The 17796-nt window shown below is 42.6% G+C and overlaps 1 protein-coding gene and 1 long non-coding RNA gene across 9 annotated transcripts in view; one reads left to right on the top strand and one right to left on the bottom strand.

Moving 5' to 3' along the window:
• The window catches only part of BCAS3 (BCAS3 microtubule associated cell migration factor), an 851656-nt gene that overhangs the window by 8523 nt on the left and 825337 nt on the right, over nucleotides 1-17796 (bottom strand). For 4 of the 8 annotated variants that reach the window (XM_074223544.1, XM_074223545.1, XM_074223546.1 and 1 more), the window contains 2 exons: nucleotides 16429-16596; nucleotides 7726-7791 (listed from right to left, as the gene is read on the bottom strand). In XM_074223544.1, coding sequence (XP_074079645.1) covers nucleotides 7726-7791; nucleotides 16429-16596 — 234 coding nt within the window. The remainder of the gene's footprint in view (nucleotides 1-7725; nucleotides 7792-16428; nucleotides 16597-17796) is intronic. The other 4 variants (XM_074223549.1, XM_074223548.1, XM_074223551.1 and 1 more) reach the window with 1 other exon arrangement.
• Nucleotides 1-17796, top strand: part of LOC141513583 (uncharacterized) — a 74945-nt gene that overhangs the window by 28560 nt on the left and 28589 nt on the right. The gene's annotated exons all lie outside the window — the stretch shown is intronic.

Genomic DNA, 17796 nt, shown 5'->3' with positions numbered 1-17796 from the left:
TGGTCCTTCTCTGGGCCGAGAGCCCACAGAAATCCACCACATAGGCTAAGTAGCCTCTAGCTTATTCACTGTGGCCCTGTGACCATGAAACTCAATAAATCAATAGCTCCCAGCACTTCCAGCAGACCTAATCTCAGGTCCCCAAGGGAGCAGTTTGGAAGCTGCTCTCTTCTCTTTGCTATCAGCTCCTCCTACTCTGCCTGGCCAGACACTGCCTGTCCCCAATCTATGACTCCACTAACAGACCCTGTTCAAGGAGAAAAGCTCTGGAGTCTGGGATGAACTTTTCTCCTATGGAGGGGTTTTACTCTGGCAGCATTCTTAGGGCTCCAGTTGTAAAACAGCCAGCAGAGGAGGCAGCATTAATTTGAAGGGGGTCGAGAAGAGCAAAGCACCTAACACCAGATTCTGATAACAATTCTTGGTTCTGGTCTTTTGCTTCCAAGGGAATCTCATTTTGGCCTCAGTATCTCTGTAGTTTAATACCTGAAGCTGAGCACCTGGAAGATGCCAGGAAAATGGTCAGATAGTTGCAATGACAGATTCACATTGCTCGATAGTGACCTCAGCTGTAACTATTCCCTTCTCCCAGGAAAGGCAGCAGTCCAGTAGCAGTCCCTCTGCTTGCAATCAGACAGTTCCTCTCTGGGTTGGAGCCAGTCTTTGGAGGTTCTTAAGTGCCTAAGGTGTGCCTGAAATGCTGGGGGGGGGGATTTGAGGGGGGCCACCCAACCTGGCTATCCTCATTCACACCTCAGCCATTTGACCTGACTTCCAGTTTCTAATACAGGGGAACAAAGAGCCACGATGAACTACATACAGGACCAAAAACATAAAGGAACATAAGCTGGGCAACTAAAAGCTTTGGTCAGCCAGGATAGGCTCCCACCCAATTCAGATTACAGTCATATGGCTATGTCTACTCCATGGCTGCTGGAGATGTCTGCCCAAGACTCTTCTGAGCTTTCAGGGGTCCTCTTGATAATGGGGAAAGATGGGTCAACTTGTCTTCCAAAGACAGAGGGAATTAGTAGATGCTTGGAGATAGAAACTCAGAAGTTCTTTCGGAAGACTTGGTGGTCCTCAGTTCATTCTACACAATGGGGGAGGAACAGATATCTTAATTCTGTGTGTTTGTGTGTGTGTGTGTGTGTGTGTGTGTGTGTGTGTGTGTGTGTGTGTGTGCCTCAAAAGGAGCAAATAATTTGGAAATTCCTTTGAGTTTCCCCTTTTCCTTTTTTTCTCACCATCTGAGTGATCTTGTCAATTGATTCCCTATCCTTATCATCTGTCTAAGCAGATGAACTCCAGATCTATACCTCCAGTCAGTCCTAGCTTCTCTCCTGAGCTTGTTTCATGTCACCAACTGCTTCCTGGACATTCTGTACCGGAAGGCCTACAAGCAGCTCATATTCACTGTGTCCAAAACAGAATCTAGCTGATCTTCCCTACCTCCATCACCCTCTCCCCCACCCCATTTCTGAATTTCCCTATTGTTGTTGAATCTCCACTATCTTCTAAGTCTCCTAGGTTCATTGGTCACCTCCTTCGGGACATCTCCTCTCTTCCATTTTAATCTGTCCTTTACATAACCTACCAAAATAGTTTTTCTTAAGCACATATCTGAATATGTCATTTTTCTCTTCAGTAAACTCCAGTGGCTCACTAGTACCTCTAGGTTCAAATAAATGCATCAATTTAGCATTTCAAGGCCTTCACAATCTGGCCCATTCTTCCATTTCTAGTCTTCTTATACAGTAATGCCTATTATGATTATCCCATGTGCTCTTCCATACGTATGACACTTGATTTCCCCTCTCTGGGCCTTTGCATTGGTGAGGTCCCTTGCCTGGAATGCCTTTCCTACTTCTCCTTATCTTTTAGATTCCCTTCCTTCAAGATTTAGCTCCTATATATTAAGCAGGAATCTCCCAACTTGGTAGAGCCTTCCCCTACCTGCAAGTCTACCATCCACCTGTTTTAACTTATATTGTAAATGTGTGTGTGTGTGTGTGTGTGTGTGTGTGTATATATATATATATATATATATATATATATATATATATATATATATATATATATGTATAAATGTCTCCCTCCTTGGAATGTAAGCTTCTTGAGGATAAGCACTGTTTTTGCTTTTCCTTTGTAACTCCTAAGCTTAGCACAGGGTCTGACACCCAATAAGCTTAATATATTATTCTTGATTTGCTCCTTAAACCCCAAGCAAACAAAAATTTCTGTATCTGGGCCTTATTTTCTTCATCGGTAAAGGGAATGGGTCAGATTGCTAAAGACCCTTCCATTCCACACTCGCTATCCAATGACCCTGTATTTAAATTTCTAGATCTGAGAGGAGGCAGGATTCTGTAAGGTGACAGGGTCAGGGTTGGGGACAGAGGGTGAAGTAGGGAGTGATGGCAGGGATTGGAGGAAAGAGGGAAGTAGAGGGAAGCAAAGATGAGTAGGAGGAGGGGAAGAGGTGGTAGGTTAGGAGAAGGGTTACTGGAGTGAGGGGAGGCAGAGAAAAGCAGCAGAGGGAAAGATAAAGATAGATAATAGAAGAAGATTTAAAAAGTGGACTTGCTCAGACTCTTCCCAGGATTAGATAGTGGAGACACTTCCCTGCTCTAAAATCCTTCTCTGAGGCATAGAGATGCCCCTGGCTGCTGAAGGTCATACCATCAGAACACAAGTCCTGGTGCATTCTCCTGAACTAGAAAGCCTGGGACTAGCTGTTGTCTTTTTGTCTTTTACCAGGGAAGTGGGCAAAAGAAGTCCAAAAGGACATCTCACTTTGGGGAAAGAAGGGGGGGAGAGGAGTCCTAAAGCAATTACACTTTTTAGTTATAGCAACTTATGAAAGTTGTCTACTAAGGAATGAAGGGAACTACTGCCTGCCTTGGTGGAGGGAACCCCCTCATACTGACAAAATCCAAGATTTTTGAAGGACATTTGATTGAACTGGTTAACATCTAAGTTGATCCATCTTTTAATATATATTACATAGAAAAAGCCAGTTCAATCTATATAGGACAGAAGACTGTGATCCTGAGTCTTCCTGGATTGAGCTAAAGTCCTATTTATTGAGTCAGCTCTTGGGCTCAGGAGACATTCTAAGCTAGGTTTGAGAGGTGTTAGCGACCAAAATCAGCATACTGCCTAGGAATTCACACTCCTAGCTCTGCTGGCTGACTTTCTGGGTGACCTGGGGCAAGTCACTTCACTTCTCTATGACTCAGGTCCTTCATCTATCAACTAAGGATACTTTCCTTGTCTTACTCATAGGGTTGTGGTGAAGATAGTACTACACTTGAAGTCAGGAAACCAAGAGTTCAAATCTTATCACAGACACTTGTGACCTTGAGTAAATCACTTAACTTTTCTTTGTCTCTGTTTCCCCATCTGTAAAATGAGGATAATAGCACCTACTGCCAAAGGCTGTTGTGAAATAAAATGGGAGTATTTTACAGATCTGAAAGTGCTATAACAATGTTAATTATTATTCACAAGGAAAGCAAGTTGGAAGAGCTGAAGTACTAGGCAAATAAATATTAAAATCTTATTATTACTATTGTGATTCTTCTGGTTGCAAAATGTACTTTGTTACTTTTGGTCTTCCCCTGCCCAGCCCAACTAGTCACATATAGTTTGTCTGAGGTATTAAGGCTTCTCATCCCTTCTCAAGATGCATGGGCCTGAGAGTTTATTTCTGAAATGTACCTTTCTGCCTCCTCTCCTATAGCTCATTTGTATTAAAAACAGAGCCAGAAACTTGAGGAAATTCTCTTTTTTGGGAGAACCAAAATAGTGGCATATCTCCTGAAAAAAGACTGTCTAGTTGAGAGGAAGACTACACAGTGATTTTTTGCATATCTGCAAGATGCTGAGTATACATGCTTGGGGTGGGGGTGGGGGTGAAAGAGAGGAAAGGCTAGGAATAAGGTCCAGGTCTTGGGAAGACATGGAGAGTCTAGTGGAGGGAAGCAGCCACAGTGGGAGGAGAGGGCTCAGGACTCTCTCTTCAGACCAGATGTTTGGCCACCATGTCTAAATCTCCCTTTTTTCCTGTAGCCCCAGTGACCAGATTCAGGAGGATGCATTTTAGTTCATCAGAGCCACACCACAGCCTCCACGGGGCATGTGAGGCGGGGGCACCGGTCCCTTGGATCTTAAGAAAGACGCCGCACGTCTTGAACACTTGCCTGGTCTGCCTGAACCTCATCTGGTTCTCATTCAAATGCCCCAACATAATTAAATTCTCAATAATGCAGGCCAAGAATTCAGTAAGATGTGGCTTTTTCCTCCCCCCCCCCCCATTTCCATTAAGGTTAAGGAATTACAATTACCACTGGATAGACAGAACAGCTTCCTTCCCTACCCCCCACATCCTCCTCTGTTCTATGCTATCTCTAGTGGACCTAGGACCATAGATCAGTCCTTGGAACCTCAGACTTACCTAAGGATACTGACAGGTTATGGCATAATAATGATATTATTTATTTGTGAAACTTATGCCTTCTAGGGGGTAGAGAGACCCTTCTAGGGTCAGAGCAAAGTGGGGAGTCCTTTCTTCCCTACCAGGCTTTTGCCTGGCTATCAGGTGATGGGATCAAAACACAAGATGCTAATATTGTCCTAATCACCTGGGGTGGAGCTTGCTTCCTGAATTTAGGATTCAATGCTATAGCTTGTGTGTGTGTGTGTGTGTGTGTCTGTGTGCACACGTGCGCACACACATCTTCCTGGTGGAGGTACTTTAGCTCATTCTTTTATGATCACTTGACAATTCCCTGAAACTTGTATGAGGGCAGGGATTCAGGATGGGAAGGAACTTTACAGGTCGTCTGGTTCAAATGTCTCATTTTACAGTTGAAGGAATGGAGATTCAGGGAACTTCACTAACTTACTAACCATCACTTAGCTTGTAAAAAGTGGTGATGGTGGGTATGTGTCACAGGGGTGACTTTCATATGGCAAAGACTGAGTTTTTAGATTTGGGTCAACTGATTTCTTACTGAACACTCAGGAGATATCACCTTTTTTTTTGCAACCAAAACTAGAGAAGAGTCAACCAATCTTGGGTCAGTTTTTGGGGAAAATCACATAGAAGAGCAAGAGAGGAAATGTAAGAAACACAGGGAAATAGGACCAATCACCTCTGGGGCTCTGAGAGTCTTTCCCTGTCACTTCTAATCTTTTCTGAAACCTCATGGCTTGCCTGGGAGACAAGGCCCCGTTTCTGGTGCTCTTCTTTCCTGCCTGAGAATGAACTTGAAACTCAACAAAACGTCTGTAGAATTTTCTGCTTTCAGAGAGGACATGCTTCATTCATATGGGTAGGGTGTGCTGTCCAAAACCCAGGGCCCTGTGATCCTGGGTGAGGTCAAATGACTTTTTTCCTCTCACCTCTTGTTGACTTAGAAAAACGACTACCCTTCCTCATCTCTCATCTCTCCCTCTCAGAATCTGCCCTGGTCATGGATGCTTCTGCTTACAGTTCTATTACTTAGCGATTTATGGCTTGAATGTAATAGGTTCCATTTGACTTCCTCCCCGTCTACTTGTCTTTTTCTCCTAATGAACGCAGTGCAGGCTTTATGAGGGTTTCTCAATAACTTGGGGTATTTTTCCTTTCTACATAAATAGCCCTTCAGGCTAATGACTCAGAGACAGAAAGGGGATGGGTGGAATGGTGGGTGGCTATGTGCTTTTGCAAAAGAAAACAGTTACCTTGCTGCCTCTTAAAACAGGAGGCCCTCTTCCAACCCTGCCCTTTTTTCTAATCTATGCCAAGGCACCTGAGGATGAACCCATAGGTTCCATGACATAACAATAACAACTGACATGTATGTAGCACCTTAAAGTTTATACAGTGCTTTACATACATTATCTCATCACAAGAAACCTTCTGGACCCAAAGGAATTGACTGTGGTTTGACTGGTATAGGGAGGGACCTTCTAGGTAAGGAAACTCCCTCTATCCATGACAGTCAGTCTCATCTCTGCAAATTAGAATTTCAGGGAGCTACCTGAATCATCTCAGATTGAATGGCTTGTCCAATTTTACATCACCAGTCTTTGACAGAAGTTGGACTTGCACCCAGGTCTTCCTGCCTGCTGTCTTTCTAGGCAGGTGCCACAGCTATTATTATACCCTTTTTACAGATGCGGAAAATGAAGGTCAGTGAGGTAAAAGTGACTTGCCTCAGGATGACACAGCTAGCAAGAGATGGGACCTGAACTCACTTTCTCCTGACTCTAGATTCAGCACCCTTTTTACTAGCCCATTTGCCTTTAAATAGACATGGTTCATTCAGAAAGACACAGGGATATGAGTGACCAAGTTCTGGGTGGTAACAGTTTTTAGTTGTTTAACTTTTAAAGGTAACTTTTATGAAAAGGTTCATAAAGTTTTTGGCCCTTGGACTTAATTTAATATCCTTATGGCATCTTTGGTCTTTGTGTCTTGGAGGTAAGGGGTGGGGTGGGATACATTGTTAATGAATTTAACTAATAAATAATACAATTAACAAACTTTCAAGACTTCACTGGATTTGGACAAAGTTTTGGTAAAAAACTAATAAAGACAGCAAATAGGTTTACCTCAACCACAGTTCCTTTTCCACTGACTTTCCTTAAAGGGCACGTCCATGCAGAGTGAACAATGGCTCTGAGAAGCCCCCCCCCACCCCAATTTAGAGGTCAGAATGGTATACAGATGTCTATGTGAAGCAATAGAAAGGGTGCCTGTGGAGGGAGCCCAGGCTCACCATTCCTGGCCATTAGGACGCTAGTCCAAGACTGCAAACCTAAAGAAAAGGGTGGAGGAGGAAATGACAAGCCCCTACGACTTCCAGAGGTGCCCCTGGGACAGCTGATACAGTGCTGGCTTCTGTGCCGGGGCCCAGACGTGCTGCTGGTGCCGGGGCCCCATTCATTATTCAATCCCGCCGGGTGCAGACCAGCCTTTCCATTTGCTCCTCCAGGAGGAATAACAAATCTAGAAATGCAATTCCACTTTGGTGTATTAAGATATTGATTTGCCTGCTGAGTGGAAGTGCATTTGTCCTCCTGGCCTGTCCCACAGGCGGGAAGGGGTTAACCAAATGTTTATCACAAGGCTAGCTTCAGAGTTGAAAGTAATGTGATCAGTAATGAATTTTGTGTTACATTAGGTTGTATAAATGGACAGACAAGCGCAGACAACAAGTGGCCAGGAGTCGGGGCTAATCTAATGATGTAAAAATAGAGACAGCACCAATTATGCTGGGGGCCAGCTCAGAGCTCCTGCAGGGACTGCAAATGAATAGGTACAAATCCAATTACTCACTAATAGACGCACTACAAGAGGGGCAGTCAATGGTAAGTGCATTAGAGCCTAGTGACCTCCCTGCTCTGCACAACAGAATCCTAAATTTGACTTCCATCTAAAAGGGGGGGGGGATTCTCAAAGAAACTCTTCCCCCCAGCTCCCTACTGATTTATCTCCAGCCCCTCATGCCATATTGTGCCCGTGTGGACGGTGAGAAAGGAATGTGTGCCAGCTGCCTACCCTTCGCCCTCCTCCCTCTTCCACCCCAGCTCCAGCCCCCTCCCCCTTGGCTCCTGAAGCACAAGCCAGCCAGGGGGCCAACCCAGTCATGGGGCGGTCCCTTGACACCGACGAGAGCCTTTGATTTTGTGCATCTGTCAGACCTGGGTCGAAGGCAAGCAGTTACATACCAAAACATTTCACAGCCATGTGCCTCTCGGGGGTGATGTTTTTTACTGCTACGTCAAGGGCTGTGTCTGTATCAAAAATAAAATATTTCTTTAAAGAAAAATGAAAAAAAGAAAAAGACCTTTGAGACAATAAATGAGGGACCAAAACACCACCTTTTTTTTGGACAGTTTTATCTGTTTTGGTTGGGGTGCCAGGGACTCCAAGTGGCGTGGGTGGTGGGGGATGTTTTTTGGAGCCCATTATATCTTTCCCCCAAGAGAAAGGAGAAGAAACCAGACCTCAACTCACCCTGAGGTTTTATACCCATTTCTCCATCCTTTCCTTTCAAATTGTCCCTATCCATCCTGGATAGGAGAGGAGGAAGGGGAACTGGCAACTGGTCCTTGGCCCACTCTGTGTCTAGTTTTTGGTCTCTGGCAGCAGGAAGACAAATGGATCATTTGGCAGTATGTGGTCAAGGCAGGCCAATGGCCAAGATTCCCAGGAAATAAGTCATGGAGTTAAAAACCTGCCTGGCAGCACCCCTACAGTATGGCTGGTTGGCTTGCCTGCGAAACTGCAGAATGCCAGCCGAGACTTGCTATGATGCATTAAATGCATCCTCGTTTGGCTCTCAATGACTTGGGAGATGAATAAAATATGAAGCCAAAGAGGCTCCAAACCTTTCAGGGGTCCTTGTCCATTCTTTAACGGCGGCTGGCCTAGGTCAAGTATGTTGTCATGCCCATGCGGGGATATATACCACAGAGAGACGGCCTAGAACCACTCCACACAAATTGGGGAAGAGACAGTGTGTGCTGAGACTGACTGGAGATGATGAGAACACTATAGGAGGATGAGCTCAGGGGGCGCTGAATGGAAAAAGGCATCCTGAACAAATGGAACAAATAGATGGGTATTCTCCCCAAATTCAATTAAGCATAGAGGGGTGGAATTCGAAAGCTATCAAGCTACGCTAAATAAAATACATGTGGGGAAAAGTTTGAGGGAGGTTGGTGAGAACCTAGCAACACACGCGAGGTCTGGAAGAGCTAGTGGCAGTGTTTTTCCACTAGCAAGACCTCAAAATGTCCCCATGGCTGGGGTCCCAGCAGGGCTGGGTGGGGTGTGTGAGGGGGCAGGGAATGAGTAAGAGTAGAAGAAGGGATTCAAAAACTAACCATGGACTTCCGGCTATCCCTGGGAATAGGCCCACGAAATGTTATATTAAAGACATCAAGATTTGGCTTCCTTTCAGTCATCTTAGGGACATTGATCTACTTACTTTAGTTTTACAATATAGACCCTAAGCATACAGAAGTTCATAAAATTAAAAAAGAAAACATCCTATTTAGTATGTGAATTGAAATCCTTCTCTATGACTCCAGAGAGAGGTCTGTTTGCCTCAGAATTTTACTCTGAGGATTCTAGAATGTGAAAATAGAGACCTAAGAGAAAGACAGTAAATTTTAACTAGCTGTGATCTTAGGTTAGGTTAATGGAATCTTAAGATCAGAGGCTTAGAGCTGAAAGGAATCCCAGAGGCGATCTAATCCTTTGTTTTACACATGAAGAAACTGAGGCCCAGGAAAATCAAGTAACTTGTCCAAGATCATCCAGGTTGAAAGTGGCACAAATAGTATTTGAACTCAGGTTCTCCAAATCCAAATCTAGTGCTCTTTCAACCATCCTCAGCTATAGAAATATTGAGACTGGTAGATAGATGGTTTATAAATGGCAAACTTTCCAGGAAAGAAGGAACAAAAAAAGCGACTTCCCTTTGGCAGCCATTTATTTTTCTAAAAATTTCTATTAAAATTAATTAATTGAAATTAAAAATTAAAAAAATATAAAATTTCTAGAGTGTACAAAGATCACCAGTGATTCAGCATTTGCTCCTCCACATTCTTGTGGCTTCCCCCCACCCCCTGTCCTTTGCCTTGGGGTGGAAAGCCCCTTAAGAATTTGTCTTTTCATGCTGGGAACATCTCTAAGAAGTCTAGCCCATCACAGACTGGGACACCGTTTCATCATGAGGACACCATGACATGTGAGGCTCTTCTCTATTTGGCTGAGTCACTATGTACACATGGTTCTTATTCAGTTGGTCCCCAGTTGTCAACAGGGGACTCATCAAAGCATATGAAAACTTACCACCCCAATCACAAATCCATAGGTTTTTCTAGGTTTGAAAAGTTATTCTTCTAACCATTTGGGGCTTCCCCGGGGGTGGGGGGATTAGGAATAGCACAAAATCTAGCCCTGTGATTTATTTCTAAATTTTCTTTTTAAAGTTAATAATAATCTTCCCTATGATATTTACTTCATGATTCCTTTTACCCCCCCCATGCTATTTGGCTTCCTTGATTTCCCCTTCCTTCCTTCCTTCCTTCCTTCCTTCCTTCCTTCCTTCCCTTCCAAATTGTACTAAGCACCAACCTATGCTGCTGAATGTTATAATAGGAGTTCAGGGTTAAATAATAAGTGATCCTACTTAGGAAAAGAATCAGATTGTCAGAGCTCAGGAGATAAGGGAATTTAGAAGCTATCCAATCCATCTCCCCCATTTTACAGGTGAAGAAATTTACATAGAGATTAAATGTCGATTAGGGTCTCACTTTTTCCTTTCCTTTTCTTCAAAGGCAAGAAATAAATGTATTCTTCCCCAAAACTGTGGGCAGCATGGAGTGAAGTAAAAGCTCTCCCAGACTGCTTGAACTTAATTAGAGTAAAACTGACAAGAACCAGCAATCTGACCCTTAAAGTAAGAACACCAACTAGTCCCTCATAGCTCACTGTGAGGGACGCATCTTGGAGACCTTAGTCTCCCTTTTTCTTCACTGTTAGAAATTCCTCTTTTCCAAGAGGCCCCTAGACTCTAGAGGAATTTTGGCTATTGGATAAGGTTGGTAAATGCCTACATTTGAGGAAGAGCTTGATGGAACAGAAAGGACTTGTTTTGAAGTCCAAACCTCTTTTTTTGCATCAGGCCTCTGCTATTTCCTACCTGTGTGAGCCTGGGGCAAACCCTATAAATTCTTCGAGATTCAATTTTCTCATTTTCAAAGTGCTCTGCCTTCCTTACAGAATATTTTTGTGAGGAAAAATGGTAAACTCCTGAGAGTAAGGATCGTCTTATTTGTACTCATGATGTGCTAAATAAATACCAATAGGAATTGAGAGGTGGAGGAAAGAATTTATCCTCCTTCTTTTTCCCTTTTACTACTACCTGATCTACTGCTAAAGACCCCACACTGGATGGGCTCTGAGAGAAAGAGGTAAGTGCATCCTGAAGCCCAGGACTCATAAAACAGGGGAAACTTTAGCCCCATAGTTTTAGGGATATGGGTTGAGGAAGTTGAGGCAGTTGAGGAAGAAAAGGAGTTCTGATGGCTATTGGACTTTCTGACTAGGGCTGGCTTGCTAACTAATGTAATAATAGTTAAGTATGCATCTTGGATACTGTCATATAGGAAAAAACAAACAAACAAACAAACAAAAACCACCCAGGACTCAGAATAGGCCCAACAATGGCAAAGCTGGGAAGAGGACAGGAGCTCATCCAACTTGCTGTCACCAGCTCAAAATCGGTGGTGTTTGCCAGGAGGTCTGAAGGCCTCGGGATAGAAGGTATTCTAGGAGTATCACGAATCAGGGAACACGGCTGAAGAAGCATCGGTTTTCACAAAGAGACCTGTAAGAGCAGGCATCCCTGCCCTGGAGAAAAGTCTGAATTACAGTCAATTTCAATTGGAATACAGTTTTATCTCTTTCAAGGTTACTCTTAACTAGTTGCTAAAAAAGTATGGCCAAGTTGAGGTCCTTTCTGGATCTACTTAATGAATGGATGAAAATAATCTGTGACAACTACCTTGACCACTTTACATATTGAGTGGTTGGTCCTAATGTACTCAAAAACATCTCAGAGTTTAAATAAGTCACCTAAAATTCTGGTTCAACTGTTCATTTAATAAGCAAACCTTTTCTCCAAGGAACTTCTCCAGTCTAGATCAGACTAGCTTGGATTCTGAACTGGGGTGGGAAGAGGTCTGTTCAGAATTCAAAATATGACAGAGTTGAACACATTTTTAGGTTCTCTGAAAGACAAGTTAGTATAGATTGGGAGCAAATGGAATTCTTTTTTTTTGTGGGGGAATCTCACCTATGGGTAATTATTTCCTCAGATTTTTGTTTTAAGTTCAAAGCTAAGTTTTGTGTGAAGAAACCATATCGAGTTGAGCACCATGCATTTTGGAACCATTTAATAAGAGCTGGTTGATTGAAATTACTGTGTCTATTTTTAAAGAATGATTAAATCACTCATAAGGAATAAAGGCATAGCCTTTTCAAGAAATGAAAACGGTTTAAAATGGGCATAACCAGGTTGCAAAATATATAACATAAGTCAAGAGTACCCTTAGTATAATTCTGTGCAAAGGAGTGATATATGCAAAAAGGAAACTCCTTTAGGCTTATAAAAGTGGTGTGAGGAAATGGAGATATTTTTCCCCATGCTTTTCTGTAAAAGAAAAAGCCACTAGAAGAATCAAAGCCCTGTGTAGTAGATTAGAGCTCCCTCAACTTCACAGAGATTATTTAGTAAAAGCTGAACATGATCTAGCAGATGAGGAAGCTAGCAGGACCAGAGGACTGCAAAGCAAAAAGTGACCCATGTTATTTTTAAGAATTTTTAAGAATTAGGCTTTTTGATATTATGAGGGAAAAAAGAAAAAAGCTGTTTTAAAAAGAAGTTGTTACAAGTTATTTAAGCAGTTGAACGAAAGAGCTGAAATCTAGAAAGAGAGGTTCTTAATGTGTGTCTGGATAATTGTGTTTCTTTTAGTCTAATTCCATAATACAGTTCCTTTTTAAAATCTAACTACAAGAATGAGCAATCAATTTATTGTTATTTTAATAAGTAGTTCTATTTTTAATGGAAAAAAAGAAATGTTGAATGTAATATAGGCTAAATTCCCCAGGACCCAACTAGTCAGATTTGGAGAAAGCCAGTTATACCATGCTGCCATGACAATATTCATAGTATAAGTAAAGTACCTTGGAAGAATCAACTAGTCTCTTTAAATTTAAATTAAAAAATCAAATCTATGATATGATGATTAATGTTATATTAGTAGAGCCACTAACACCATGGGAAGCCATGCTTCAAAGTTCTATCATTCATTTATTAATTCATCTATTATCAAATATTTATTATTGTGTACCTAAGAGGCACTATGTTAATCATTGAAAAATTATGACTGGTGGATAAGATTAACACACAGCTTATGGACTATCTATTCCTAAATGCAGGTTTTGATCAGCTTTGAAGAACCTATGCTAGATGAATTCTATAAATGTTATATATATGAAGTCACATAATAATAAGCACCATGGGGATATCTGTAAATTAAGGGCTACAAGGACAAAAGAAAATGGAGTTTAAGGTAGTGACTACATCCTTCATTGATATCATTATAAATAGTGTATCAATCCTGATTACTACACAAATTTCCGTGCCAATGATGTCCTAACTGGTAAGGCATTAAAGGAATCTATTTATCTCTGGCCATTAAGTGCATGTCAGAGCCAATCAACCACTTGAGAATGCTGCCTTGTCCATTTGTCCTTCAGGCCATCTCAAGAGGTTGTCCTGAGCTTGTGGGTAGGAAAGTGGCTGCTATCAGAGGGAAAGAAATCTTGTTCTGTTTGCCAAGATTTTTCCTTATTTGCCTACATGATCTTAGATATTTTGCTGCTTTCAGTGTGTGAGGGTGTGTATAGCCATTTCCTTAGAAAGGCACTGCACCTAGGGAGGGTGCATTAGGCTCTTACTTCAGGATGAAGGCAGAGTTGCTGAGCTAATCTGGAGTCTGTGTAAATGCAGAGAGATTGTTAATGATTGTTAACGTCAGGAAGAAAACAGATTGATGTTATAGCACTCTACCTAACTTACCATTCTGTATAAGTTGGATCATTTTATTTTTAAAAAGACAGGTAGCGAACGTGATTAGAACTATCCAAATTGAATCACAATGAGGGGAAGGTGGAGGGAGAGAAAATGACATCATTCTGCTCTCCTGTAAACCAAAGAGTGGTCTCATCCTTTTGATCAGGGGGACTGCAGAACCTCCCCCTTTATTTTCTATTTTGTGAACCATATTAAGACTATGATAATTTGGCAGCACCTCATAGCTGTCTGGCAGATGGAACATTGCCAGCCTCCCTCAAAAAACTCATCACAACTCACTGGTGCCCCACAATCCCTCCACCACACACAGCTGAACCCAATGGCATCAGGGTAAGGTGTTCTGAGAAGCTGCTAGGGTGGGTGGTAGGAAGAGTGGGAAAGCAGATCTGACAAAGGGTTATGCTAGTGCTTGTTCTAGCCCAGGAGTTCTCAACCTGAGGTCCTTGACCATGCTTTACAAAATATTTTGATGACTGTATTTCTGGATCCTCCCTTCTTCCCCCAAACAACATTCTTTATTTTGTCTGTATCTTGTAGAAGGACATTCAGTATATATATATATATATCTTGTAGTTATTCATTGGAAGGCAGTATGGCAGAGTGGAGAGAAAGCTAGCCTTGAAATCAGGAAGACCTGAGTTCAAGTTCTGATACATACTGGCTGTGTGACCCTGGGCACAAGTCATTTAACCTCTCAATATTCTGGGCTACTCTCAAATACCATCCCAAAATGTTACCTGCTTGGTAGAGGGAGCTTCCTTATTTGGCAGTTCCCTATATCAATAATATCACAGACTCAATACCTATCACTACCTTGATGGATGTTCATGTTGTCTCCAAAATAGACTGCAAATCCCTTGAGGGCAGGATTTATTTTTGTCTTTATATTCCTGGCTCCTGGGACAGTGTCTGGCACACAGAAAAAGAAGACCATACATTTTTTTGGATTGAATGACTGATTGACAAGAGGCCAAGACCAGTCTTCAGTCAGTGCAAATGGTCCATTGAAGCCTTTTGTCAAACATCCCAGCTTCTGGAAAGGTAACCAGGAAGTGAGATGGTCTTCATTAGCCCAGAATCCAAAAACTGACACAGTCAAGTTAAGAAAAAAAATTATTCTTCCAGAGGTCCTGAGCATGAAGTGGAGGGAGGAGGCAAGGAGAGATGGGGGTCACTCATTATTCATGAGTCAGTAAAAATCATGCAGTGTTGGAAAGTATACTGGACTTGAACTTAAAGGATTCAGGTTCTAGTCCCAGTTCCAATCCTTATTAAATTATTATCACTTGGGTGACTCTCTGAACCTCAGTTTACTTATTTAATAAAGGAGAATAAAAATCTACCTCTCAGGGTTGCTGGATAGTTTAAGTGTCTTGCAAATTCTGAAGGCTCCTTTAAGGATCTTACATATACATACATATATGTGTATATCCACACATGTCTATGTATATAGATATAGGTGGATATATCATATATACATATATATGTATTACACACACACACACACACGCACAATCACACACACATACGCACACAAATATATATGGAAGGCAGTAATGAGTGGCAAGGAAGCCAGGAGGTTTGACCTAAAGGCCTGAACAACCTGGTTGCTTCCACAAAGAGAAAGGTGATCAGCTTTCCCAGTACCATTCAAGAATGTTGATACTGTCTTTTGATTTTTCTCATTCTGAATTTCACCCCTCTTTCTTCTCAAAGACTGAAACTGCCTCTCTGCCAAGCAAGCCTTCTATGTGCTTTCTGATGAAGCAGCTGGTAACAAGTTACCCAGATAGTGGCTTTGAGTCCACACCCACTAGGAAAGCCAAGGGAGGCCTTGGTACTGTGCTACTGATCTACTTCTAGGTTTAGAGAGCTGCAAAACTCACTCACTGGATTAGCAGCTAGGAAGATGAAGGGATGAATAAACAGACTAAGCAGCATGCTGCGGTTACTTTATGAAAATCGTCAAATCTTCCACTCCTCTAACTGTATATATGAGTGTGAATGTTTAGGTGGATTATAAGAAGATTATCCCAGAATGCCAAAGATGGAAAGGCCCCTAAAAGGTTACCTATTCCAACACCCTCATTTTACAGGGGAGAAAGAAGAGGAAACTGAGGTCCAGAGAGGTTAGATGATTTGCCCATGGTCACTTAAGGAAGAAACAGTCAAGTCAGGATTTGAACCCATCCATTCCTCAGCTAGGATTATTATTTTTAAATTAGCATCAGTAGAGCTTAGGTCACAGCAGTCGTCAATCCCAGGAACTTTTCTGGAGATGAGAAAACAAGGAGAAGCAGTACTTTTAAGCAGAGACTGTTAGAGGGGTCTTAATCCCCTTCTTAGTTATCCTGCCTAGCCCTGTGATTGCCAGGGAAACAGCTAAACTATGGCTGATGATGCATGGCCTGTGTTTCAGGTCTCTTGCAGTCAGCGTCTTGGGAGCTATTGGAGAAACCTGGATTCCCAGAGCCTTCATCTTGACTCAGGAGTCCCCGTTGGAAGTTGCCAATGTGACCACCTTCCTGACTTATCTTTCTTTCAATCATTCCAGATGGGAGGGACAGCACTCCTGAGGAGTACCCCATCTTGGAGGGATCCAAATTGACGACAACCAAAAAAAAAAAAAAAAAAAAAAAAGGACAGCAAGCAGCATTTTAACCAGGATTTGGGGTTTAGGTTAATAGGTGAGAGGAATCTGAATCAGGTATCAGGTAGCATCATTGCTAAAAGCAAACCCTCCTTCAGTTTATACCTGTTCCTGATCCCACAACGTCCCGACTGGGAGACTCAGCCATAGCATCAGCTAGTCGTTCCCGGAGGCCCTCTTCAGTGTGCTCCATGGAGGACATGTGGCGGAGGCCAAAGCCTTCAGGCCAACTTCCACAAACTTCCAGTAGGGTCACACTCCGATCAAAGGTACCTGCAGAATAGAGAGGGAAAGATTACACTGAGTATAGAGACACATATGGAACACCTCTTCTCCACCTTCTCTCCAGCTCTCTACCCAGAAGCCTCTGGCTCTCTCAGCAGCAATTATGATATATAAATTAATGAAAAAAAAGTAGAACACATTGAGGTGACACTTTCCTCACAACACCCTTGGGAGGTGGGTGTCACCACCATTTTACAGATGAAGAAACTAAGACTGAGAGATATATTGATTTGCCTGGGATCACATAGTTGGCATGGACCATATATAGGACTTGAACTCAGATGTTCCTGATGTCAAGATTGGTCATCCATCCATCCATTATATCATGTGTTATACATCTCAAGATGGTGGTCACAGATCCAGAGAGCACTGGCATCATCTAATCTTACTTTGTCACTTAGTAGACAGGAAAACTGAGGCCCAAAGTGGGGAAATAACTTGCCTAGTATCACAAAGGAAGTTAGCAGAAGAGCTGGGAGGAGGACCCAGGTCTTCTGACTTCTAGGCCAGTGCGCTTTCCATGCCTCCTGACTATCTGCAGTCCTATCAGGAATATGTGGTCAGGGGGCCAGCTCCTGGAAGCTTCATACACCTCTGCAGACTGCTATTGTCACCCAACTAGAAACACCAGAGATGGAGATGGGTGATAGCTTTCAGCCAGGCCCCACAGCATCACTGCTTAATGGGAAGCTGTCCCCTGGCTCCAGAGAGTACATGGTGTTCTGCTGAAGGCAAAGATTAGATTTTTGCATCCAAGAATACTTCAAAGTACAAATTAAAATTATTTTGACTTTATGATACAGCAAGTCTTCTGTGAAGGTTTATTTCAAACCATTCCCCCTTGGAATGAGATTATGGTCATGCTGTGTTGCTTTAAGCACATACCATGTCGCCAGCCATTAGGTAACCAAATCCATTGCATCGACTGGGCCTGGTTCCTGCCAGCCCAAGGAAGATTAAAAAAAAAAAAGCAGCCAATGCCAATGTTTCCCAAAGTTAAAAGTACACAAGAAACGTCCTCTGTATCAGCTCTTCGCTTCTCCCCTTTGATCAGCCTTCAGAAACTATCTCCCCTCAGCACAGGGGGCTGTGCAGCTTCAATGCACACCCTCTGCCAATGACAGGTGGTAATAGAGAGGGTGCGAGCCAGAGCCCCCGGCAGGCGGCCCTGCCTCTGATAACGGCCAA

This window comes from Macrotis lagotis, chromosome 2 (genome assembly GCF_037893015.1).
Source record: "Macrotis lagotis isolate mMagLag1 chromosome 2, bilby.v1.9.chrom.fasta, whole genome shotgun sequence".
NCBI classification, from domain to species: domain Eukaryota; kingdom Metazoa; phylum Chordata; class Mammalia; order Peramelemorphia; family Peramelidae; genus Macrotis; species Macrotis lagotis.
The sequence above is the reverse complement of the archived record's forward strand: the minus strand, read 5'-3'. Positions and strand labels throughout refer to the sequence as shown.